This window comes from Chiloscyllium plagiosum, unplaced genomic scaffold (genome assembly GCF_037043375.1).
Source record: "Chiloscyllium plagiosum isolate Xiang-an unplaced genomic scaffold, Cpla_swu_hap1 HiC_scaffold_21, whole genome shotgun sequence".
Lineage (NCBI taxonomy): Eukaryota > Metazoa > Chordata > Chondrichthyes > Orectolobiformes > Hemiscylliidae > Chiloscyllium > Chiloscyllium plagiosum.
The window spans coordinates 24549963-24576393 of NW_028270159.1; the positions used below are offsets into that span (position 1 = coordinate 24549963).

General features: G+C 41.7%; 1 protein-coding gene across 14 annotated transcripts in view; it reads right to left on the minus strand.

Annotated features, from left to right (window-relative positions):
• The window catches only part of gapvd1 (GTPase activating protein and VPS9 domains 1), a 145201-nt gene that overhangs the window by 69055 nt on the left and 49715 nt on the right, over positions 1 to 26431 (minus strand). For all 14 annotated transcript variants that reach the window (XM_087998409.1, XM_043720193.2, XM_087998408.1 and 11 more), the window contains 2 exons: positions 10180 to 10266; positions 978 to 1112 (listed from right to left, as the gene is read on the minus strand). In XM_087998409.1, the coding sequence (XP_087854535.1) occupies positions 978 to 1112; positions 10180 to 10266 (222 nt within the window). The remainder of the gene's footprint in view (positions 1 to 977; positions 1113 to 10179; positions 10267 to 26431) is intronic.

Below are 26431 nucleotides of genomic sequence, written 5' to 3' on the forward strand. Positions count from 1 at the left end.
CACATTGAAAAGAAATAATTACTAAAAGGAAGTTTCATCTTAACATTAAAGCTTAACAAGGAATTTGAAGTCTGGATTGTGATGTAAAAAATGTCAGTACTTGAGCAAAATTTTTCCAAACGGGAAAACACAGATAAAGGGAAATTACTTTCAGGTATTAAGCAGAAATGGATGCTGAACAACAGATCCAACCCATATCCAGTGATCATTTAAATTGACTGCAATTCTTTCAGCACATTAAAAAAAAATCAAGCAAAGTGACATGCCCAAGTCAACAACTGGCTAACTCCCTGTATCACTGTAAGAAGCACTCCTGGCAAGTAGAAAATATGGCATGTATTTGCCCTCTTAACTGAGTGGCATCAGGACAAGTATGGAAGGGAAAAAAGCACAGAAATTAGAGAACTGCAATGTGAAGATGAACAATACAGGTATGGAAGCATTTAAAATTGATATAATAATGCAAGTTTACTAAATTTGAGACAGATCTTTGATGGGCAAGAATGTCTTTTATTTAACAATAAATCTTTAAGTCACATATTTAGTCTACCAACCAAGGAATCAATTGGCCACATGAACTCTCAGTAATGGAATTAAAGCAGTTGAGGAAAATCAATGGAACAAACATGAGTATTTGTGAACAATTACCTACTTTTGAGCATCACTGAATCAACATAGCATCAGATATAGAGCAAAAAAAAATCAACTTTCATGTTTTATAACAAGTGAGGCACCACTCAACTGCAAAAGTCGTGTTATATTGTCCACAAATTTATGAAGGAAGTTAGACACTATTTTTAAAAGACAAAGTGCGAAATGTACAATACACTCAAGACAGGGTCAGGGTGTGAGTCTGACCACTCCCACCTCTTGTCTGCAAATATACATGAAGTTCAAAGGGTAGGTATTACATTCCAGAACAACACATAACTTGGGTCAGTACTAAGGCAAAAAACAAGCAAAGCATGTATGCTTACCAAGTTTACAAGTTGGTTGTGTGTCATGTAGACAACAGTCCTACTTAGTCCCTCCAGCAGATTCACTGAGGACATAGGAGGAGTCTCCACTGTACGACCGCCAATGATAACATCCAAGAAGGCCGCAACACAACTCTGTAAAAGTTTGAAGTAAAATATATTATTTTCTCATATGTCATAAAGTCTCCTCTCTGAAATAAAAACATCAATTTCACTTAAATACTATCACCATTCCTTACAGCAGTCACTTGAAAGACTATTGCTTGTTATTAATAATGGCTGGCACAATATGGTAGAAATAATGGCTGAGTGACTTCGGAGCAGAACATGACGTACCCAATGATAAAGATCAACTCAGAGGGCAAAGGTGATTTGTAATGTACTGCCTTAAACTTTCAGAAGGCAGAAGGAATTATTACAATTCAGGATTTAAGTTAAAGGAGTCTCACATGAGGTTCAGCCTTGGTGACTGTTTCCCTGTTACAACTGACTATCACCTGATGAAGGAGCGTCGCTCCGAAAGCTAGTGTGCTTCCAATTAAACCTGTTGGACTATAACCTGGTGTTGTGTGATTTTTAACTCTGTTACAACTGGTTCAGTTAAGTAATGGATTCGAGACAATCAACAAATGGGCACCTTTGCGATCTGGATCTTTTATGATGATTGACTAAAAGGCTGGAACAAGTGAAACATTTTCGCTCTGATTAGGTCAATCCTTAATAAATGAATTACCAGTATAGCCTTATAGATTGCACTGTACGATTGCCATCTGAAAATATACGTTAAGTGAAGTTGGTTACAGTAGGGCTCATTAATTATATCAGCACACCTTAACGAGATGTTATTTAGTACTTTGTTCTTGCAATTAGCACACTTTAATATGATGTAAACATTCTGAGTCAACATAACTGCTTCTATACAAAGTATAGCAGTTGAGCCATCTTAACTGGTGACTAAGAGAATGTGGGACATGGAAACGAAAATGTTCATAACTATGATTTGAAATCTTAAAGTTTAGCCAGCCATCTCGATGCCATGTGCTATAGTTCGCACTTTACATAATATTCAATGTTGACACTCCATTCTGTACCTTTAAAAATGATGAATAAGTATATATTGATGATATTACAATGATGTAAAGAGGGAATGGAACTTGTTTACCGGATTAATCCCTGGAACTGTTTTACAAGGATGGATTGAGAAATGAAGTCTATATTCTCTGGAGAAGTGAAGGAGGGGAAAATGCATTGAAACTCAAAAATTCTTACAGGATGAGATAGTGGAGAGCGATGAGATATTGCCCTGGCTGGTGAATTTAGAACTGAGATATCATCTCATAAAGGGAGACCACTGTGTTTTGTTTTAAATTCACTCAAAAATTTGCGGGCATTAACAATAGGGTTGGAATTTACTGCTCACCCCTTAGTTCCCTTTGAGGAGGTCGGAGGGAGCTGCCTTCTTGAATTGTTGCAGTCCAAGTGCTGTGGGTAGACAGACATTGCCATTCAAGAGGGTGTTCCAAGATTTTTGACCCTATGACACAGAAGGAACAGCTACATTATTTCCAAGTCAGGATGACATGGAGGGAAACAGGAACCTAGTAGTGTTCCCATATATCTGCTGCCCTTGTCCTTCTAGATTAAAGTGGTCATGGGTTTTGGAACGTGCTTCTTAAGACGCTCTGGTGAATTTCTGCAGTGCATCTTGTAGATAACATACATTGCTGGTTCTGAGCCGCAGGTGCTGGAGGGGGTGAATGCTTGTGAATATGGTACCTTTGTTCTCTGTGGTGTCAAGTTTCTTGAATGTGATTGCAGCAAAACATATCCATGCAGGTGGAGAGTATGCTATCACACTCCTGACTTGTGGAGAAAGTGAGGTCTGCAGATGCTGGAGATCAGAGATGGAAATGTGTTGCTGGAAAAGCGTAGCAGGTCAGGCAGCATCCAGGGAACAGGAGAATCGACGTTTCGGGCATTAGCCCTTCTTCAGGAATGAGGAAAGTTGGTCCAGCAGGCTAAGATAAAAGATAGGGAGGAGGGACTTGGGGGAGGGGCGTCGGAAATGTGATAGGTGGAAAGAGGTCAAGGTGAGGGTGATAGGTCAGACTGGGGTGGGGGGCGGAGAGGTCGGGAAGAAGATTGCAGGTTAGGAAGGCGGTGCTGAATTTGATGGATTTGACTGAGACAGGCTGGGGGGAGGGGAAATGAGGAAACTGGTGAAATCCGAGTTCATCCCTTGTGGTTGGAGGGTTCCTAGCCGGAAGATGAGGCGTTCTTCCTCCAACCGTCGTTTCGCTGTGGTCTGACGATGGAGGAGTCCAAAGACCTGCATATCCTTGGTGGAGTGGGAGGGGGAATTGAAATGTTGAGCTACATGGTGGTTGGGTTGATTGGTCCGGGTGTCCCAGAGGTGTTCCCTGAAACGCTCCGCAAGTAGGCGGCCCGTCTCCCCAATATAGAGGAGGCCACATCGGGTGCAAAGGATGCAATAGATGATATGTGTGGAGGTACAGGTGAATCTGTGGCGGATATGGAAGTTTCCTTTGGGGCCTTGGAGGGAGGTGAGGGGGGAGGTGTGGGCGCAAGTCTTGCACCTCCTGCGGTTGCAGGGGAAGGTGCCGGGAGTGGAGGTTGGGTTGGTGGGGGGTGTGGATCTGACGAGGGAGTCACGGAGGGAGTGGTCTTTACGGAATGCTGATAGGGGAGGGGAGGGAAATATATCCTTGGTGGTGGGGTCCGTTTGGAGGTGGCAGAAATGGCGGCGGATGATGCGCTGTACATGGAGGTTAGTGGGGTGGTAGGTGAGGACCAGTGGGGTTCTGTCCTGGTGGCGGTTGGAAGGGCGGGGTTCAAGGGCGGAGGATCGGGAAGTGGAAGAGATGCGGTGGAGGGCATCGTCGACCACGTCGGGGGGGAAATTGCGGTCCTTGAAGAAGGAGGCCATCTGGGATGTGCGTTTTTGGAACTGGTCCTCCTGGGAGCAGATGTGGCGGAGTCGAAGGAATTGGGAGAATGGGATGGCGTTTTTACAGGGGGCAGGATGGGAGGAGGTGTAGTCCAGGTAGCTGTGGGAGTCGGTCGGTTTGTAGTAGATGTCCGTGTTGATTCAGTCGCCTGAGATAGAAATAGAAAGGTCGAGGAAGGGGAGGGAGGAATCTGAGACTGTCCAGGTGAATTTGAGGTCGGGGTGGAAGGTGTTGGTGAAGTGGATGAACTGTTCAACCTCCTCGTGGGAGCACGAGGCGGCGCCGATACAGTCATCGATGTAGCGGAGGAAAAGGTGGGGGGTGGGGCCAGTGTAGTTGCGGAAGATGGATTGTTCCACATATCCTACGAAGAGGCAGGCATAGCTGGGGCCCATGCGGGTGCCCATGGCTACTCCTTTCGTTTGGAGGAAGTGGGAGGATTGGAAAGAGAAGTTGTTCAGGGTGAGGACCAGTTCAGTCAGTCGAAGGAGGGTGTCTGTGGAAGGGTACTGTTCGGTACGGCGGGAAAGAAAGAAACGGAGGGCTTCGAGTCCCTTGTGCCTTGTAGATGGGCAAACAAGCTTCGTGGTTTCAGAAGGGGAGTTACTCACTGCAATATTTCTAGCCTCTGATCTGCTCTTGTACTCACTGTATTTTAGTAGTTAGTCCAGTTCAGTTTCTAATGAATGCTAACCCAGGCCAGTTGATTGTAGGGGATTCAGTAAAGGTAATATCATTGCATGTCAAGGGCAGTGGTTAGGTGGTCGACAATTGGAGATGGTTATTGCTTCGCATTTATTTGGCACGAATGCTCAGGCAACTTTTCAGCCCAAGCCTGGATTTTTTCCAAGTCCTGCTGCATTTGACCATGGGCTCCTTTGGCATTGGAGTCGTCCCGAATTGTACCGAACATTGTGCAATCATCAGCAAACATCCCCACTTGCCTCCTTATGAAGGGAAGGTCATTGATCAAGCAGTTTAAGGTAGTTTGGCCTAGGACACGATTCTGAGGAATTCCTGCAGAGATATTCTGGAAAGAGGTGACTGACTCCAACAACCACAACCATCTTGCTTTGTGCCAGGTATGAGCCCAAACAGCAGATTTTCCTTAGACTCCCAATAACACTAGATGCCACACTTGGTCCAAAGCAGCCTTATTGACAAGGGCAGTCACTTTCACCTCACCTCTGGAATTTAGCTCCTTTTTTCCATGTTTGAACTGAAGTTATAATGAGGTGAGGAACTGAGTGGTCATGCTAGAAAACAAACTGGGCTTCAGTGAACAGGGTAATGCCACGCAGGATCATCCACTCAGCATTTCTGGTTGAAGATGGCTGCATATGCTTCAGCCTTATCTTTTGCACTGATGTGCTGGGCTCCCCCATTCTTGAGGATTTGTTTGTTTGTGGAGATTCCTTCCCCAGCTAGTTATTTAATGGTTCACCAACACTCAACTGGGTGTGACAGGATTGCAGAGCTTAGATCTGATCTACTGATTGTGGGCGACTTTAGCTCTGTTTATCACTTGCTACCTATGCTGTTTGGCACACAGATAGTCCTGTTTTCTAACTTCACCAGATTGACACCTCATTTTTAGGTATTCCTAGTGCTGCTCCTAGTATGCCCTCCTGCACTCTTCAATGAACCAGTTGTTAATTTTAAATCCAAGACAGATAAAATAGTTTTGTTAAACAAAGAGAATGAGCCATTAGGCCAAGACATGGAGTTAAACCACAGATGTCACTGAATGGTAAAGAGGCTCGAGGAACTGAATGGTCTATTACTGTTCATATGATTCACTGGCTTGATGGTAGAGTGGGGAAATGCCAGGCCATGAAATTGCAGATAGTGTTGGAGTACGATTCTGCTGCTGTCATTAGTGCATACTGCCTCAGGGATGCCCTATCTGGAGTTGCTAGATTTGTTTTAAGTTTATCGCATTTAGCAGAGAGATAGTGCCACACAACATCAAGTGTTCTCAATGTGAAGATGGAACTTTGTCTCCACAAGAACCGCGTGGTGTACATTTACTAATACTGTCATTGGCAGATGTAGCAGGTACACTGGAGACGAACTGGTAAAATGTGCGTTTCCCTCTTGGTGGTTCCCTCACTACCAATTGCTAGACGGGATCTGGAGCAATATCCTTTGGGACATGACCAATCCAATCCATTGTGCTGCTGCCTAGCCACTCAGGACGAGTGGGACATGGCAAATCCATGGATAATGATGATGATGTCTGGGACGTGGGCTCTAAGGTATGATTCTTGGAGTATGACTAGGTCAGGTTGTTGCTCTGAGAGACAATGATCCCAATTTTGGTACTAGCTCCAAAATAAAGGGAGGGCTTTACAGGATTGACAAGGCTGGGCGTGCCATTGTCATTTCTAGTGCCTAGGTTTCAGGTGGTCCATTGGGTAGAAGCCAAGTAGTTTTATTTCTTTTCTTTCCCCACAAATTAATGACATGCTAGGCCATTTCAGAGGGCAGTTACGAATTAGCCACATCAATAGGTTAGACCAGGTAGGGACAGCAGTCTATCTCCCTAAAGGATAATAATAAATTAGGAAGGCTTTTCCAACATTCAACAATGATTTCATCATGGTAATCATCAGAACCTTAATTACAGATATTTACTCAATTTGACTTCCACCATCTGCCATGATGAAATTCAAACCTGGGTCCTGAGAACATCACCAATTTCTCTGGATTAACACTCTAGTGACACCTCCACGAGGTCATCGCTTCCCTTGACATAAGAAATTGCTTCAATCAAGACAATTGCAAATCTTTGAAACTCTCTACTCTAGGTATCTGTGCAAGTTCAACTCATTCAACATGTGTAAGACAGAAATCGAAAGAGTTCTGGAGACTAATGACATCCAGTGATATAAAGATACATGGGAAAATACCACAGGTTGAATGATCAGCTATGGTCTAACTGAATTGCAGGCGATCTGCTCAATGGCCTACCCAGTTATGTTCCTACCCAATGCTACTCTAGGAAGTTTGTTTCCTCCAACTTAACGCATCTTCTTCTCACAGAGAATGCACTATTTCACACTTTAAATGGGTTGTCATCAGCCAAATTTATTAATAGGTGGTTTTGTGCTGCAGCCCATTAAAAATCAGATTTAAATTGAACAAACTAATCTCACACAAGATCTGGATAGCCAACAAACTGATAAGACTTTGATCTGACCATTCTTGACTAGATATAAATCCAGAAACAAAATGGCAAGATAATGTCTAAGATATGCCATTCTAAAATCAAAGTAGACAGGCAGGAACCTGGAAGAAAACAGCAAGTCAGGCAGCATCGAGGTGGAGAAGTTGATGTTTCGGGTGTAACCCTTCTTCAGGGCTGGGGGTGGGTGCAGGGAAAGCTGCAGATAAAGGGGGTTGGCGGGGCAGGGTATTGTCGTGGGGATGGTTCAAGACAGATAAAGAGTACAACCCGGTTGGTCAATGGGAGGAATGAATCCGGTTGGTGGCAGGGAGGAGTGGAAGGGAGGGGGAGGGGCTGGGAAGGGAGTTGGGGGATGGGACAGGTGGTTAATTGAAATTAGAGAACACAATATTGAGTCCTCCGGGCAGTTGGCTGCCCAGGCGGAAAATGAGGCGTTGTTCCTCCAATTTGCAATGTGGTTCATTGAGACAATGGAGGCAGCCAAGGATGGTCATGTCGGAAAGGAATTGGGAAGGTGAATTAAAATGGGTGGTGACTGGGAGGTCCAGTCGGCCCCTGCGGGACCAGCTGTGATGCTTGGCAAATCGTTCCTCAAGTTTACTTTTGGTCTCTCTCATGGAGAGAAAATCATATCGAGAGCACCTGATGCAGTAAACTAGATTGGACGAGAGGCAGGTGAACCTCTATCTCATGTAGGAGGACTGTGTGGGGCCCTGGATGAAGGTGAAGGGGTGATATGCTGGCAGGTTTTGCAACTTTGCTGGTTGCAGGGGAAAGTACCTGGGGGTTCAGGAGGCTTGGTGGGGAGAGTCGTGTAAACCAAGGACTGTCGAAGGGAATGGTCCTTGTGGAATGCAGAGAGGGATGGGGAGGGGAAGAAGTTCTTGGTGGTGGAGTCTAGTTGGAATTGGTGGAAGTGTTTTAAGATGATGCACTGGATGGAGAGACTGGTAGGGAGGTAGGTGATGATGGGGGGGGGGGTCTCTGTCTTTATTGCATGGGGGGGTGGTTAGAGGAGTGGAATACGGAATGGAGGTGGTGCGGTGGAGGACTGTGTAAATGACAGAGGGTGCAAAAGCATGTTGTTTGAAATAGGTAGACGTCGGAGATACTCATGAGTGGAATGTCTCCTTATTCAAGCACATTAGATTAGATTGGAAACAGGCCCTTTGGCTCAACAAGTCCACACTAACCTCCGAAGAGTAACGCACCCAGACCCATTCTCCCTTCCTCTATTTACCCCTGGCTCATGAGGCAGAGGCAGAGGAAGTGGAGAATGGGATGGAGGATACTCCATCTTGCAGGATACTCAGTGGGAGGTGTGGTCCAAGTAGTTATGGGAGTCAATTGGTTTGTAGTAAATGTCTGTCTGGAGCTGTTGCCGGAGATGGAAATGGTGAGGTCAAGGAAGTGGAGGGAGGTGTCCAAGATGGACCAAATGAATTTGAGGGTGACGGGTAAGTTGTGGGTGAAGTTGATGAACTGCTCCAGTTCAGCCTGGGTGCAGGACGCTGCACTGATGCAGTCATTGTTGTAATAGCAGAAGAGTTGGGGCACAGTGCCTGTGTAGGTACTGAAGAGGGTCTGTTCAATATAGCCAAAGAGGCAGGGACAGCTATCAAAATTAGCATTGTTTTACAAAACATCTTACTGAATAATGTACACAATGCTTCCATAGTTGTTTGTTAACCTGAAAATACTTGTCTGACTTTAAGAAATTAAAGTCTTTTTCATACAAGTTCATTGCTGACAAATTCGAAATAAAATAATCCATACATACATACAATTGATTATTAATATTTAAGATTTCTGGAGCTGTGGTGATATACATAAACAGTTTGAGGGGGTTATTCTGACAGCCTAATGAGTTTCTGTTTAGTTTAGGATCTTATGACTTGGGGTGAATCATTGTTCTTTAAGAGCTATGAGAATTTCTTTTACATTAAACGCAAAGTAAACACCTGTCGCTTAGAGGGAGTCCCGTTGCGCTTTTTCCTTATTTGGATAGTTCTGTGAAGACCTTGCCTGGAGATTCATATAGAGAGCAGCGCTTCTGAGAAGGGCAGAATACAGTGAAACATGATTATCTCAGAGTAAGGACTTAATGATAGTCCCAGACCAGAAGTATTGGGATAAAACCCTGATGAAGATTTCATACCAAGCTTATTTAAATTCAGACATACCTATGATAGCTCCAGGAATAAGCTATCAGAGATTTCAGTCTCAAAAGTTAAAAAAGTCAGTTACCTGAAACCTAATGAGGTGTTGGGAGTAAAGGATTACTGAAAAAGTACTGTACAAGGGTTACTTTTCGGTACTGCAAAAGTTTTTTTTTTAAATTTGTAATGGGATGTTTAGGCATTAAAGTGATGATACTTTTACAGTGTATTTAAAACTGTTAGTAAAGAGATTTTTTTTCCCTAGTTCTTCTTCATTTCTTTTGCACAATGAACTTCAGTTTTATTGTTAAAACTAATTCTACAGTACTGCACGCTTGTGTTTCAGTGAAAAATCACATCATTAAATTTTTAATGATGTCATCTACCAAGGCAGATTTTAGTCAATGACCTGACTTGTCCTCAAGTAACATGAGCTGGGATCATAACAGAATAAGGTAACTTATCTAACGATGAAGCTTTCCCCACCAATTTTGCCTTCACCTAAAATCTACAGGTATGTTTTTCAGGTGCAGATCCAGAGATGATTTGTTCCTTCCACAGCTCAAATACACATACCTTTCTTGAAGCTTCTTTTCAACATCATTTAATTCAGCAAACAGAATTTAAATATTAAAATTCCATCCTCTCCCCCACCCCACTTGAAAACTATGCTTACATGAATGCCATGTCTCATACATAATGCTGAAAACGTACACAGGAACCACTTTAGGCAAAACACAACAGATCTTGCAGCCGAACTTACCATCCAGCTCAAAATCACCGATAGCATACTGAAAGGAGTACAAAGCCTTCATAGATTACATTCCCTAGTCAATTTTGCGACTTCTCTTTACTTTATCTTAACAGAATGCAGACTGACTTACTTTGTCAAATTTGGAGAGACTATTCTTCAGCCGTGGATCTGCTTCCTCACTGCCAGTCATTGCCAACTGCTGCAAGAGTTGGCCAACCTAAACAGGAGTTTCAAAACATTGTAGTATTTGTAGCCATCAAAAACAGTAGTCTTCAATAACAATATCATATTTACGTTCAATTCTAAAGTTCATGATAATTTCATAAATAACTACAGAGATTTGCAAAATAGAAACTGGCAGTTTATGTTTGCTTTACTTATCATACCAACAGTAAGTTCACGGGCCCACCTGGTTTCCATATCTGTGCACTTTTTCTTTAATCACCAGTCTTAAATGTTTATCACCTCTGCTTCAACTGGAGTTTTGTACGCCATAGTATTGTTCACCATCTCTTTAAAAAGGTTTATTTTGTCTGCACCTTGATTCTTTGTATGCTGGCTTCTTAAAGACCTTTCAACCACAGTTAAGAGCTGGAGCTTATCTGCCCTGCCACACCCATGTTAAAGACTCTAAAATATTTCGAGAATATTTGCAGGACCTAAAATTCCAGAGAATTGGTACTCTCACCTGTCCAGTGCCTTATAGCGCTCTATAAATGCTAAGACAAAACAGACTGGGTGATTACTGGGTGTTCAGGCAAAAAGCATGCACAGAGCTTCCAGTCATTTGTCAATTTAATTCTCACCCTGTCCTCAATCTTCTACGTTGTTAGACTAAACTTCAATAGAAGTTCAAGGATTAGTCTCATGATTTCATCAGAAAAGTTGTTGCAGAATTCAACAATTTCAAATTATGAACTTTATAACCAAAAGATACTGTTCACATTTCTGTAGTTATTTATAGTTCTTCAGATTCAACTTATTTGTTCATTTTTTTCTTTAACACCACACACTCATACCATCACTTGTCATTTGTTACTTCAATCTTCCAACCTATCAAAAGGCCTTGAATTTTGTTCCTTGCTCCCTCTCCACTTTGCCCAGCATCTATAGTTGCGTGAAACCTGCTGCACCTGTAACATTTTCCAGATCTGACAAAAGGCTAACCTGAAGCATTATAGTTCCTCCCACTATATAAACCTGATTTGGAATATTTATAATTATGGAGCATTTATTGTTTTATTTTAGATTTCTTGCATTCACAGTTTTTGCCTCAATATCCTTCATCTAAAAGTGAATAACACTGTTCATGCATGGTATCAAAATATGTACAAATGGAACATCAACAATCAATCAGGAAAAAGGCACTACCTACGAGAATTTTAATAATACACATTAACAAGTATAACGGTTACTCTCTGGAAAGCAGATCGTGAAAGGTAATACTGAAACCAATCTTCAGTTCGTCTCACACTGAAACATAGTAAGCATTGAACTCTCATATACATCCCTAAGTCAGTGCACCTCTTTACATGTATTCTGATGAAATTCAAAGAAATGCCCTCTACCTGCGAATAATTAAAACATAATGACGTGCCATATTTTTCTCTTATGCTATTTCTGAAACACAAGAAAATTACAATTGAATTACACATAAATTTGCTTTTTGCATGCAAAGATAATGATAAACTGGACACTTCCTTGAACTGAATGTAGACAAGCAGGAGCAAAGTGAATTGAGCAATTAAATGACAAATATACTCAACTCTTCAAGGGACACTGGAACCTTTAGTTGTGTTAAAATCTAACTTATAGTTGCTTCAGAGACAATAGTGAAACAAAAACAAAAGCTATGCAACCACAGAACATAAAAGCCCGCTGATTAATTTGTTGATCATGAATTATTTACTCATTTGGACAGTGAGTTTCACTGCCTGAGCAACATAGCTGCCTGGACAACAAATCATTCCAAATTAGCCACTGTTCCATCACGTACGTGGAGAGATGTATAAAATACAAGCATAAACCAGATATTTTAAGAAGTAGTTGTAGAAACAGAAGGTACATTGCACTTTCCAAAATTTCCTACAATCCAAGGGCTTCCATGCATTGAGAATGGGAATTGTAATGGTGCTGTTCAAGATAGGAGGAAGAGTGAAAAGGGGAAATTATATGCCAGTCAGCCTGAGGCATAAGAGGGTAATTGCTAGAACCTAATACCATGGACATGGTAAACAAGACACAAAAGTTTCAACAGCCTAGATTTGCAACAATAGTGAAAGCAAAACTTTACATTATCTTTACATTACATTATTCAATTATTTAATTTATTCAGTTTACAGCAACTTGTGAAATCCACACAAGCACAAAGTACTAAAATTCAGCTATTAGTGATTCTGCAAAGGATACACTCAAGATTCCCAGAAGACAGAGAGTCAGAACTAAGTTGCACCACCACTTCACATCCATAGTCACAATACAAATAATCTTAGAAGTTATACTTTATTGAACAATGTGCAACTTTGAGTTTCAACTAGCAGTTTAGGTAAGGGTGAACCAGTAGGTGTAGTGTTTTTGGTCTTTCAGAAGGCATTCAGCAGGATATTGACTTGGATGTTCAAACAAGATTAAGTCAGCTGGACTGCGGCAATACATAAATATGTTGGAAACTGGTTGACAGATATTAAAAAATGTGTAAGAATAAACGAGTAACTTCAGTGTTAACAGGATTTAATAACCAGAGTACCAAGAGAATCAGCATTAGGTCCTTAGCTAATTATAACTAACATCAATAACTTATATCAAGTGTAAGATATGTAATTTTGTTTATACTGTAATACACAGTTATCTGGGAAAGTAAACTGCAAAGAGTTATAGCGTAGTTAAGCAATAAGCAGATGGAGTATAAATTGACAAAAAGGGGAAATTATCTACTTGGTCAGAAAAATAGGAAGTTTGTTTTTAATAAAAGGATTGACATTCAGAAAGGTCCACGTGCACATGACAAAAAGTTAGCCGGAAAGTACAAGCAAATGTGATGTAAACAGAGATTTACTTGTACATTTCTTGTGGGAAAAAGATCTGCCACACTGCTCACCCACAGCATGGCCACATAAACACAGGTGGCCTGGCAAAACACAAATCAAGCCTACCAACACATACAGAAACTACCCAGAGTGCCCCAGTCTTGCCCAACCAGGCTCACAAAGAAACCAGACATAGCCAAGCTACCCCCAGACCAGAGAATACACTTCCTAAAACAGCTTGCACTATCAGCTCCCAGTCTCAATTAGCATTGCAGTCCCAACACCCCAAGGGCATGCTCCTTTCCCACTGAAACCAATACCGCATAAACAAAGAGGCAGACAGAGAGACCCCAGAAGACCTTGCTCACAGGAAGAGCACAATGGGCAGACATGGATGCTAGGAGAAGGAACATTTACACAGATTTGTGCAGACGGGAAATACAATGAAAAATCCTCTAGAAGACATTCTCATCCACTCACTGAGATGGCTGGAATCTCACAATTACAAATGAATTGCTACTACCCGATGCTTGGTTAACTTCCATTCAGTGTATCCTTGTTTTAATCTCTTTATAATTTTCACCACTGTACTGTAAACTGCTTTACAATTATCACCTTTGTGTCGTACCCCTATAAAATTTGCCTGTGCACCCTGTTCTGGGAAGAACATTTGGCCATCTGTGCAGAGAATCAGTTCTGTGTCAGCCTGGTTAATTTCTCTTCCACGATGTCGCTTTGTTCAATAACTCGCTGGTCAGTTTCACTATGATCCTTGTTTGTGGTCTCTGATCCATTGGGCTCAAGTCTCAATTGGGGACAATTCTAACAATCATTTGGTGAGAATTAGGGTTTCTGGTTTTTCAGCAAGTTATCAATGGGTTTTTCTGCACATCTGAAAGTAATGATTAAATTCCAAGTATTTCTGTAACCAGGGTGATTTATTTTAAAATCAAGTTTTTAAAATTTGGCTATACAGAGATTGAGTTTTGCTCACTGATGAAACTTTTGTTTATTTTAGATTATTTACCTCACTGGTTGCAAATAATATGGCCTCAAAGGTCTGGTGTTTGTATTTTTTTTTTAAAAAGTCTCAATGGAAGTGCCCATGGATTACAAATAGACTTTTGGTTTCAATTTTGATTTTGAGTAGGACATCCCACTGAAGTCCTTTGAATAGGATGGCTGCGTAGAGTAGTGGTCCTTAAAAGGGATTGATAAATATCATGAATTACGCTGGAATGAGCGTTAGTCTCACAGCAGAAGATAAAATCACTGCAAATATTACTTAAAGTGTAGTAGACTGAAGTTCAGCTGTGTGGAAGGTGCAGAGAGAAACTATTGCAATTCAGTCTAAACATTGAAGTCGCAAGAGATTTAAATCTACCAAGGTGTTACATGCCGGGATCAGATGTGATTACAAGAGTAGTTTTGGCAACTGTACCAGAGTGTGACTTGGGCAATGTATTAAAGTGATCTTGCTTCTTTTAAATTTATAAAAATGTGTTTTTAGTATTCATGGGATTACATTTTTGTCGTAATAGTTTGGATTATTCTATTTTGCCTTCATTTCCTATGTAATAAAGTTCAGTTTTGTTGTTAAAGCAAAATTTACAGCATTAAGCTTAGAACACAAGGAACTTATAATATTTACTGCAACAGCATTTACTGCAATGGAAGTGTGAAAAGTATTGCTGCAATTATACAGTGTTTGTTTTGATCTCCTTACCCAAAGAAGAAGAAACCTGCCTGACAGGGTGCACTCAGGATCACTGTCTCATTTAAGAGACTACACCTTTTCATTTTTCTTTATATTTGGATTATGGACCAAAACAGAAAAAGGATACGGTTTTAAAAACCCTCTTGTTGCCTTGTTCAAACGTTGGAGGATTACTGGTCTCATCAATACAGTTGGTGTGCTCATGGTAGCTTTGCCCAGAGATAGTCTGTTGATTGTTTTTCTAATCAGAACCAGGAGTGTTCAGCATGACAACATCAATTGGTTCCTGACACGTGGACAGCCTATGCGAACAGTAAGGCCTCGGCTCTAAAAGGGCAACATCTTCTCTTTCCTTGCAGATAAGTAACAAAGAATTGGAACATAAGCTATTTTCACTCACTATTTGCTCATCATTCCTGAGGAAGGGCTTATGCCCGAAACATCGATTCTCCTGTTCCCTGGATGCTGCCTGACCTGCTGCACTTTTCCAGCAACACATTTTCAACTCACTATTTGCATACAAGATGCTGCTTCAAAGGAGTTAGAAAGGCCTGACTATTAGTGTACCATCTACCCTGTGAATGTAGGAGAAAGTGAGGACTGCAGATGCTGGAGATCAGAGCTGAAAATGTGTTGCCGGAAAAGCACAGCAGGTCAGGCAGCATCCAAGGAGCAGGAGAATCGACGTTTCGGGAATGAGCCCTTGTTCAGGAATGAGGAAAGTGTGTCCAGCAGGCCAAGATAAAAGGTAGGGAGGAGGGACTTGGGGGAGGGGCATTGGAAATGCGATAGGTGGAAGGAGGTCAAGGTGAGGGTGATAGGCCGGAGTGGGGGTGGGCGCAGAGAGGTCAGGAAGAAGATTGCAGGTGAGGAAGGCGGTGCTGAGTTAGAGGGATTTGACTGAGACAAGGTGGGGGGAGGGGAAATGAGAAAACTGGAGAAATCTGAGTTCATCCCTTGTGGTTGGAGGGTTCCTAGGCAGAAGATGAGGCACTCTTCCTTCAACCGTCGTGTTGCTATGGTCTGGCGATGGAGGAGTCCAAGGACCTGCATGTCCTTGGTGGAGTGGGAGGGGGAGTTGAAGTGTTGAGCCACGGGGTGGTTGGGTTGGTTGGTCCGGGTATCCCAGAGGTGTTCTCTGAAACGTTCCGCAAGTAGGCAATATAGAGGAGGCCACATCGGGTGCAGCGGATGCTGTAAATGATGTGTACGGAGGTGCAGGTGAATGTGTGACGGATATGGAAAGATCCCTTGGGGCCTTGGAGGGAAGGAAGGGGGAAGGTGTGGGTGCAAGTTTTGCATTTCTTGCAGTTGCAGGGGAAGGTGCCGGGAGTGAAGAGCTTCTGGGCAGAGGAGATGATTCCCGGCACCTTCCCCTGCAACCGCAAGAAATGCAAAACTTGAGCCCACACCTTCCCCCTTACTTCCCTCCAAGGCCCCAAGGGATCTTTCCATATCCACCACAAATTCACCTGCACCTCCACACACATCATTTACTGCATCCGCTGCACCTGATGTGACCTCCTCTATACTGGGGAGACAGGCCACCTACTTGCGGAACGTTTCAGAGAACACCTCTGGGACACCTGGACCAACCAACCCAACCACCCCGTGGCTCAACACTTCAACTCCCCCTCCCACTCCACCAAGGACATGCAGGTCCTTGGACTCCTCCATCGCCAGACCATAGAAACACGACAGCTGGAGGAAGAGCGCCTCATCTTCCGCCTAGGAACCCTCCAACCACAAGGGATGAACTCAGATTTCTCCAGTTTCCTCATTTCCCCTCCCCCCCACCTTGTCTCAGTCCCAACCCTCGAACTCAGCACCACCTTCCTAACCTGCAATCTTCCTGACCTTTCCGCCCCCACCCCGGCCTATCACCCTAACCGTGACCTCCTTCCATCTATCGCATTTCCAACGCCCCTCCCCCAAGTCCCTCCTCCCTACCTTTTATCTTAGCCTGCTCGACACACTTTCCTCATTCCTGAACAAGGGCTCATGCCCGAAACGTCGATTCTCCTGCTCCTTGGATGCTGCCTGACCTGCTGTGCTTTTCCAGCAACACATTTTCAACCCTGTGAATGTAATAAAAAATTGAAAGGACTTAACAGCAGTTTGGACATTAGAATGACTTAGAAGCAGCAAAAAGGCATGTCATTGAATCTGTTGAACGACAGTGATTGAATAGTGTCCCTCATCTATTTCTTCCTCTACCCATAACATTTATTTTTTGTTTATCCATGTCTATCTGCATGAATGTGCAGGGATTTGAGAAGGCATAGAGTAAGTTAGAGTGTGTTAAGTTGATAATTCATGTTTTGTTTGCCCACGGTGAGAACTCATTGAAATGTAATAAACTAGATTGTCTTTGTTAAGTGCAGAAAGCAGATCAGGGTTTTCTCTTAACCTTGTTCATCAGGCACAAAAATTGTGAACAGAGCAATTTGATTATCTCGTTGACTTTTTTGATGATCCTGGGGAGTTGTCAGGTTCGAGCATCAGCACATTTCCTAAGAGGATCGGGAGACATAGGAAAAAGGTTCACCAATTTGGACTGACATGAAGAACAATTTCTTCACTCGTACATTTGTGAACTTGGCATTCTATTCCAACAGAGCATTCAGAGCCCTCTGATGAGCATCTTTAAGGTTGAGATCAATGGATTTTTGGGTACTATGGGAATCAAGGGATGCGTAGGCAGAATAGGAAAATGCAGATGATGTTCGGCCACCTTCTTCAATGGCAGAGGAGCTCCATATACCCTACTCTTACTTGTAGTTTGTACTTGGTCCTTTAGATAAAGTTGTCTTTTTTTTTAAATCAAAATTGCAACTTGAGAATTCCAATTGATAGTATGATAACAAATTTTTGATTTATTTTATAGAAACTCTGCTGTGTGAAAACAGGCCTCTTTGGCCCAACAAGTCCACGCTGACCATCCAAAGAGTAACCCACCCAGACCCATTCCCCTACTCTATTACTCTACATTTACCTCTGACTAATGCACCTAACCAACACATACCTGAACATTATGGGACAATTTAGCATGGCCAATTCACCTAACCTACACATCTTTGGACAGCGGGAGGAAACCCACACAGACACAAGGAGAATGTGAAAACTTCACACAAGAGAGTCGCCAGAGGCTGGAATCAAACCAGTGTTGTGCTAACCACTGAGCCACCGTGCCGCCCAAAATCAATGCTGATTCGTAGTTACTTCCAAAAGAATAGGATTCTAAACCAAAAAGTTAGCAAAAAGGAACTAAACTTTAATTCTATGAGATGTTAGGATTCATCCTTGAGGGTTCTTTTTACTTTGAAGTATTTTGAGATGATATGTTTACTTTTACCATTGTAAATAAATTGTGAATTTGTACTGACAGTTACAAATGCATTCTCTGCTGTTAACCCACCTTGACTACATGGCCCACCTATCTGATCTGAAATTTGAACTTGGCATGAAGTATGCTAAATGTATAACATTAGGATGGATAATATTCATGGCCAATATACCATGAAAATAATCCAGTATGCCATAATTCTGACAAGAATTGATTATTTCATCTGTGCTTTACCTTATTCGTGATTTATTCTTTGTTCATAGCATTTTGAAGCTAAAGAACTCAAAAATAAATTTATAAAAATTATTGCATGTTTAATTGAGTGTTGAAGAGATGAACGTGCAAATCGACAGGAATCAAAATATGCTAATGTTTTCCTTGCAAAATAAACACTTTCAGTCAAATAATTGTACAGTAACCTACCGAATTGAGCATTGGCAACTCGATGCTGACCTTTTTTCTTGTCAGGCTTCTACCTATTATGTTTTTCCAACTTGATAGGTTTCATTTTAAACAACACCTGCAGAGCAAGAAATTGTGGTCTTGCCACAGCTTCCTCAAACACACCTCTCATGCATTTGATGCTTAGATTTTTTTAAAACTGGCTCATTGAGATAGTATTTTATAACTAAGAATTTCCTTTCAATTGCTTTGATCAGTTTTTTTTTCCTCTCATTTTCTACTAAACGTTTATTATTTTTTCAGTTCCAAACATTTCTCTGGTTTATGTTAAAATGCTGATTGCCTACCATTTTCTGTTTTCATTCAAATTCCCAGCATTTGGAGTTCTTTTAAAAGTAGTTAGTTTTGATTGTTAACTTCAAATGAGTTTAAGCTTCAAAAGATGCTGTGGTGTGTCATGTGTTTAATTATTTTCTATATGTCTGTAAAGAGAAATATCTGTTAAAAACTTTAGCTTTACCTTTTTAAAAAGTTGGTTATTACAAGGGTCGCACCGGATGACATTTTCTGCCTACTATGATCAGCTTTAAGCACTTTTATCCCTTAAATCTGGACAAGTATATCAAAGAACCGAGACCTGATTCACCTGGGAGAATATGCACGGTTCTAATGTCTACTTTAGGCAATAGTCCTGAGGGGGAAGATCGCACCTCAAAATTGGTGACCCAATCCAACAGAAGGAATAAATAAGTGTCTAACTGAAAACACATTATCACAAGCACACAGTTTCTTGGGCTTTATGTAATTCTGGAGAAAGAAATCATGTGCTAAATTACCTGTATAATATCCAGCAAATAGTTTTATCGGTCATGTGTTTTCCTGGTATATAAAAATAAGTTGTTTTAAAGGCCTTTAATACAATAAAATTTCCCTGGGTGTTTCCCAAAAGCATTATAAAGCAGAGTTTCACACTTAGTTACAGAAATAATAGGTCAGATAACAAAAAGTAAAGAAGTGAATGTTAATATGCCCTCAAAGAGGAAAGCAAGATAGGCGGGCAGAGACATGCACTCCTCAGCTTGAAGCTTGGGCAACCAAAGGCACATTCACCGATGGGAAGGCAATTAAAAATCAATGATGAACAAGAGGCCAGAACAGAGTGTTGCGCAATGATCTCAGGGATTTGTGGACTGCAAGAATATAAAGAGAATGAGGGGTGAAGCTACACAGGGTTTTGCAACAAAAAATGTTGAAGGGATGAAACCAGCACAGTGCTTGACAAGTATAAGAGCGATAGAATGGAACGTGCTTCAAGTTCGGATATGGAGTGTGTTTTGGACTACCCCAATTTTAAGGGAAATATATATGTGTAGCTCGGAGGTATCAAAGTCACGAATGAGAGTTTCAGCAGTAGAAAAAGAGGTAAGTAAAATTGCAGATATGCAAGTATGACATTTAAAAAATACTGGAAATCTCAGCAGGTAAGGCAGCATCCATAGACAGCAAGCTAACATAGAGTCTAAATGACTCTTCAGAGCTGACGTGAAGTGTGGAAGGGGCAACATTTACGCAGTAGAGGAGGGGTGCTGTGGAAGAAAGGGTGTTTGTTGATAGTGCAGATGACATTTAGTGATGGCATAAGCATGATGGTATTCGAATATGACACCAAGGTTGTGAATAATTAGATGATATTTCTGCTTATGCCAGGATGTCAGATTAGCAGTTTGGTATTTTAACAAAATTGGAGGAGTCCAGGAAGGCAGTTGTGAATTAGAGTTGGGTATCATCAGCATACAAATGAAAACTACGTTGTACCTTCAGATAGTGTCAAACAGCAACACAGATGAGAAAATCTAAATTCAGTTCAACTGCACAACAGAAAAAAATGTGACTTGCACTATAAGCCTCAGGATTTAAAGTAAACCCAGAAGAGGTTAAGGGATATAACTGGTCAGCGTATTTTTGATTCACATTATATTTGAAATAGAGACAGAACTGTGAACATAGGGATTAGATTATTATACAAGGCTAAGCCAATTGCTCACAATGGGGTGAAATTTAGTTGTATTTTGTGAAAACAGGCAGGAAAGTATCTATGCTGGAAATGTGTTGCTGGAAAAGCGCAGCAGGTCAGGCAGCATCCAGGGAACAGGAGAATCGACGTTTCGGGCATAAGCCCTTCTTCAGGAATTCCTGAAGAAGGGCTTATGCCCGAAACGTCGATTCTCCTGTTCCCTGGATGCTGCCTGACCTGCTGCGCTTTTCCAGCAACACATTTCCAGCTCTGATCTCCAGCATCTGCAGACCTCACTTTCTCCTCCAGGAAAGTATCTATGTCAATTCCCGATAAATGGATTCTTTTTAGTTTCTTATTTCAAGCAGTTGTTTGACAGTATGTTTATAAACAGACCTTTTGTCAAAGGTTTTTGTCATGCGCTCATCGAGACAATTTGTTTTATTTTTTGCAACTTGTCCTGATGAGCACAAATGAGAAGTTTCAATAAAATGTGACTTTTCACAGCAATATTCCTATTTGTATGATTACATTACAAGTATAACAACTGTGAATGGAATGCATTTTTGTGAACTTTAATAATTTATACAACTATGTCTGACCTTGATCAGGTTTGAATTCACTTCGAATGAAGGCAGCTGTCACGGCCAGAAGGAATGAACAGAAATCCCAAAGAAAACTGTATTCTATTCTGTATTTAGAGCCTTAAATTCCACTTCATTTAAAAATGAACAGAGATGGAGGGATGGAGGACAGAGGAAGAAAGGGTGTTACTGGGTTCACAAAAGTCCAAGTCTGATCATCGGATTGTATTTCCAGAAGCTAAAGGTGACACCCCAAGGGCTGGAGACAACACAACTGCCTCCAAACTCAGGACAAAGAAAAACATCAAAACCCATTATGCTTACTTTACACTATGGCTTTAGTTACATGACCTCATACTGGAAACTGATAAGTAAAGTAACACTGAGTTTAATAATCTTCCAAAATAGGCCTTCAGCATCTGAAATGCCGGTCTTTGTCACATGACTAAAACAAGGGCTTGTTGAATTGCTTAAATATACAATTCTGGAATTCGGTTTGATTGGCAGAGGGAAAGTATCTTAACTTAGCAGCCTGTCTTGGATCCTCCATCTTGGTCTAGAACCTGCTGGCTGGAAAGAAACCTACACTTGGCCTGCAAGGAGGAAAATGACTGGGCTCAAGTCACTAAGGAAACTAATAATTGAACAGTGATCTCAGTGGAGTTGAAATGGTTTTTAATATCTCTGGATTTACCAAAACTTCTAATTTATAATCTCTCAGACTTCATTTGAAGTAATGCAGACTAACCAGCTGGGCAAAAGGGGACACATGGTCACCTAATCTAAGTTATGATTCGGAGATGCCGGTGTTGGACTGGGGTGTACAAAGTTAAAAATCACACAACACCAGGTTATAGTCCAACAGGTTTAATTGGAAGCACACTAGCTTTCGGAGCGACGCTCCTTCATCAGGTGATTGTGGAGGGCTCGATCGTAACACAGAATTCTGTGTTACGATCGAGCCCTCCACAATCACCTGATGAAGGAGCGTCGCTCGGAAAGCTACTGTGCTTCCAATTAAACCTGTTGGACTATAACCTGGTGTTGTGAGATTTTTAACTTAAATCTAAGTTAGGTAGGTACTAAGTTAGCAAGCAGAGTCTGAAATGTAATAATCACCAAATTACTGCTGCCTCAGTGCCAGGGACCTGGGTTTGATTAAGACAGTGGACGATCTGTGTCACATTCTCAAATTTTCCCTGTGTCTGCGTGACAGTCTAATGATGTGGGGGTTAGGTGGATTGGCCATGAAAAATTGCCCAGAGTGTCCAGGGATAAGGAGGTTACATGGATTAGTCATGAGAAATCCAGGGTTACAGGGATAAGGTAGGGGGGTGGGTCTGGATAGGATGGTCTTCACAGAGTCGACATGGACTCAATGAACCAAGTGGCCTGCTTTCACACTACTGTGATTGTATGAAACTGTTCCCTCGAACAAAAATGACCAACAATGAGAGCACAGATTTAAAGTGATTTGTAAACATAAGAAATGATGGGTTGAAACTAATTCAGCAGGGGATGGCACCCAAATTGTAGTTCCAGTGTCCAGGAGGTAGAAAGTAGTGAGGTCAGAAATGAGGTTTTAATGTCCCAAGAGTTAACCGGCAAGTAAGAAGATGGTTTGAAGTGTGTTCACTTCAACGCCAGGAGCATCTGGAATAAGGTGGGTGAACTTGCAGCATGGGTTTGTATCTGGGACTTCGATGTTGTGGCCATTTCAGACACATGGACAGAGCAGGGATAGGAATGGCTGTTGCAGGTTCCGGGATTTAGATGCTTCACTAAGAACAGGAGATGGTAATAGAGGGGAAGGTGCGGCATTGTTAGTCAAGAACAGTATTACAGCAGCAAAAGAACATTTGAGGACTCATGTACTGAACTAGCATAGGCTGAGGTAGAAACAGGGAAGGAGAAGTCACCCTGTTTTCTATAGGCCACCGAACAGTTCCAGGGATGCAGAGGGTAGGATAGTAAAGATAATTTTGGACAGTAGAGTGAGTAAAGGGTAGTTGTTATGGGGGACTTTAACTTTCCAAATATTGGCTGGAGATACTATAGTTCAAGTACTTTAGATGGGTCAGTTTTTGTCCAATGTGTGCAGGAGGGTTTCTTGACACGCTATGTAGACAAGCCAACAAGGAAGCGGCCACATTAGATTTAATACTGGGTACTGAACCTGGCCAGGTGCTAGATTTGGAGGCAGGTGAGCACTTTGGTGATAGTGGCCACAGTTCGGTTATGTTTAGTGATGGAAAGGGATAGGTATATAATGCATGGCAAGAGTTATTGGTGGGGGAAAGGCAATGATGATACGATTAAGCAAGATTTAGAATGCATTGGATGCGGAAATAAATTATTCATGGCTTTATTATGAGCCTTGTATAAAGCTTAGTCAAGGAACAGCTACTGCAGGTTCTTGTTAAGTATGTATCTGGCAGGCAGTGGGGAAATGGTCCAACGAGTGAACCGTGATTTACTAAAGTAGTTGAAGCTCTTGTCAAAAGGAAGGTGGCTTATGTTAGGATGAGGCGAGAAGGCTCAACTAGGGCGCTTCAGAGTTACAAGTTAGCCAGGAAAAACCTAAAGAGAGAGCCAAGAAGAGCCAGGAGGGGACATGAGAAGTCACTGGCAGATAGGATCAAGGAAACTCGAAAGCTTTCTATAGGTATAACAGGAATAACAGGAATAACAGAATAAGAGAAAGATTAAGGACAATCAAGGATAGTAGTAGGAAGTTGTGCATGGAGTCAGAGGAGATATGAGAAGTGTTAAAAAGAATATTTTTTGTCAGTATTCACACCGGAAAAAGGCAAAGTTGTTGAGGAGCAGACAGAGATACAGGCTACTAGATAAGATGGAATTGAGGTTCATAAGGAGGTGTTAGCCATTCTGCAAAATGTGAAAATAGATAGGTCCCCTGGACCGGATGGGATTTATTCTAAGATTCTCTGGGAAGCCAGGGAGGAGATTGCAAAGCTTTTGGCTTTAATCTTTATGTTGTCATTGTCAACAGGAATAGTGCCAGAAGACTGAGGATAGCAAATGTCCTGTTGTTCAAGAAGTTGAGTAGAGACAACCCTGGTAATTATAGGCTAGTAAGCATTACTTTAATTGTGGATAAAGTGTTGGAAAAGATTAAGAGATAGGATTCATAATCATTTAGAAAGGAATAAGTTAATTAGGGATAGACAACACGGTTTTGTGAAGGGTAGATTGTCTCTCACAAAACTTATTGAGTTCTTTGAGATGGTAACCAAACAAGTGAATGAAGGTAAAGCAGTTGATGTGGCGTATATGGATTTCAGTAAGGGGTTTGAGAAGGTCCCCATGGCAGGCAAAACAAAAATATGGAGGCATGACATTGAGGATGATTTCATGATTTGGATCAGAAATTGGCTAGTTGAAAGACAAAAAGAGAGGATAGTGGTTGTTGGGAAATGTTCACTCGAGAGTTCAGTTACTTGCAGTGTTCCACAAGGATCTGTTTTGGGGCCACTGCTGTTTGTCATTTTTATAAATGACCTATATGAGGGTGCAGAAGATGGGTTAGTAAATTTGCAGACGACACTGAGGTCAGTGGAATTGTGGATTGTGCTAAGGGATGTTGCAGGTTACAGAGGGACATAAATAAGCTGCAGAGTTGGGCTGAGAGGTGGCAATTGGAGTTTAATGCAGAAAAGTGTGAAGTGATTCACTTTGGAAGGAGCAACAGGAATGCAGAGTACTGGGCTAATGGTCAGATTCTTGGTCGTGTAGATAAGCAGAGAGATCTCAGGTGTCCATGTACGTATACCCCTGAAAGTTGCCACCCAGTTTGGCAGGGTTGTTAAGGCGGCATAAGTTGTGTAGCTTTTATTGGCAGACGGATAGTGTTTCAGAGCCAGGAGGTCATGCTGTAGCTGTACAACACTCTGGTGTGGCAGCACTGGGAGTATTCCAGTCACCACATTATACAAAGGACGTGGAAGTTTTGGAAAGGGTTCAGTGGAGATTTACCCGGCTATTGCCTGGTATTGAGGGAATGTCTTATGAGCAAAGGGTGAGGGACTGGAGGCTGTTTTCATTACAGAAGGTGGAGAGGTGACTTAATCGAGACATAGAAGATAATCAGTGGGTTACACAGGGTGAACACAGAGAGCCTTCCTTCCTCAGACTGTGATGGCTAGCACGAGGGGACATAGCTTTGAATTGGAGAGATGATAGACGTAGGACAGATGCCAGAGGTAGTTTCTTTACTCAGTAGTAGGGGCGTGGAATGCACTACCTACAACAGTAGTAGACTTAACAACGTTAAGGGATTCAAATGGTTATTGGATAAATGTATGGACGAAAATGGAATACCATAGGATAGATAGGCTTCAGACTGGTTCCACAGGTCGGCGCAACATCAAGGACCGAAGGGCCTGCATTGCACTGTCATGTTCTATTTTCTTCACACAGATGGTTTTGCTCTAGAATGTACTCTTTGGATGTAACGTGGAAGCAGAATCAATTGAGGCATTCTAAAGAAGTGCTGTCTGCAAAAATGACTGAGCTTCCTGTCGAATGTCACTTCAACAAATTCTCTTGTTGCCAACATATGCATCTAGTACTTGTAGACTAAAGCTCAGCAACTTGCATTCTCTATATAATCAGAACTCTTTAGTTTTGCCTTTTACATTTGTCCAAGGAATTTCCATTTTCCACACTGGCAATTTTATTTCTAAATTTGCACCCTTTTGCTTGACATTTCCTCATTGTTCAGTTATAAAGCTGATATGTTGACTTGTTTATTCCACCCTGTCCAACCTCTTTCCACCCATCAACACCTTTCAACTCCAAAATTCACTGTTGATTTTCTCAGGAACATTAAATTTTATCTTCCTGTGTTCCAGTTGTTCAGGGTTGCTGGTGCCACACCCAAACCTTTCCATCAACACTTCCACATATATAAACTTGCATGTTTACAAACAGACATGCACGCATACACACTCCTTCCCCAATTTAAAGACACGTATCCAGTCTATTTATCTCTCACACAGACTTGTTATTCTCCTTCACATGTTTAAAACACATTACACTGAATCTCTCTCTTGCAACATCACAAACACAGCCTTTTTTTGTCCATTTCTTGAGATTTTTCTTTGATTTCCAAGCACCCTCCTGGTTCCAAAACCACCCCCCGCCCCACACAAAAATCTGAAGACTTAATTTTTCTATACAGAAGTAGAACGGAGATAAAGTAGCACTGTGGTGGTATTATTATTTTGTGAACCATGCAGATCTAGCAATTCAGAGAATCTAGCACAGTAGC